At 46.7% G+C, this 1115-nt stretch overlaps 1 protein-coding gene across 1 annotated transcript; it reads left to right on the top strand.

Moving 5' to 3' along the window:
• Positions 1 to 646: 646 nt before the first annotated feature.
• SARC_16897 (hypothetical protein) lies at positions 647 to 889 on the top strand (the record flags this gene model as incomplete). The annotated part of the gene is made up of 1 exon (XM_014289001.1): positions 647 to 889. A coding segment is annotated over one exon (243 nt), but the record flags the coding sequence as incomplete, so codon positions are not given.
• Between the last annotated feature and the right edge of the window lie 226 nt (positions 890 to 1115).

Below are 1115 nucleotides of genomic sequence, written 5' to 3'. Positions count from 1 at the left end.
TATATATATGTGTGTGGGGGNGGGGGGGGGTGGGGGTGCGGGTGTGTGTGTGGGTGTGGGTGTGTGTGTGGGTGGGTGGGTGGATGTGTGTGTGTGTGTGTGTGTGTTTGTGTGTATACATATATATACTTGTATGATTGTTCGTTGAACACCCTGTATATGCAGTTGCTTTGGTCTTTGCTATCGAGCATGAATCTTCATCCACTCTATCGCGTACAGATGCTTGTCAATGCCTGCTTTGCTTCCAAGTTTAGACTACATATACATATCAGGCACACGAGCACAAGAGATGTTGACCATGTCCCTAGGATAAAAACATGACCACCATCGTATATACACACAAGTATTTCTGTCTCCAACTGAATGCGTAAATGTTTTGACAATGTGATGGCCAGTCTTAGAAGGTTATGTCGTTCATGCGGTACAGCAGGATAGTGCAGCAGTGCAGATGGGCGTGTCTCTGCATGGAATCTCATGGCGTTTGGGGATGCCCTGAGATTGGCAAATCGTATGTTTACACACGTGGGTTACGTCTGTCTACGCAAGAGTTTTAATAGTTATAATAAATATTCATATCACAACGTGCTATTCGTGACCCCAACCACAACCACAACTACAATCACGACCACCCAAATGCACCGCGCAGAAAGAGGCGCGGAGAAACATTGCCCACAACATCGATGAGGTGATAGAAGAAGTGGCCGAGCACATCAAATTGGGCCCCAAAGACACGCCGCAGGCGTCCGATGACGATACCGTACAACTGCCCAGTGTCGACTATCCACTGGATTCCACCATGCCACAGCCGCACCTTAGAAAGTCTCAGTCGTTCCTCACGTCTGTACGAAGTAAGTGCCTGTGTGATAGTCAGACTGTATTGTGCGCGTAGTTGAGAGTCCGTATAATTTTTTGTATTTATTGGGTGCTGCAGTATATTGCAAATACATCTGCCGCAATTTGCCGGAGGGAAGATTACCTGGATATATATATATATATATATGTGTGTGTGTGTGTGTGTGTGTGTGTGTGTGTGTGTGTGTGTGTGTGTGTGTGTGTGTGTGTGTGTGTGTGTGTGTGTGTGTGTGTGTGTGTGTGTGTGTGTGTGTGTGTGTGTG

The sequence above is a fragment of the Sphaeroforma arctica genome (genome assembly GCF_001186125.1).
Source record: "Sphaeroforma arctica JP610 unplaced genomic scaffold supercont1.9171, whole genome shotgun sequence".
In the NCBI taxonomy this organism is placed as follows: Eukaryota; class Ichthyosporea; order Ichthyophonida; genus Sphaeroforma; species Sphaeroforma arctica.
The sequence above is the reverse complement of the archived record's forward strand: the minus strand, read 5'-3'. Positions and strand labels throughout refer to the sequence as shown.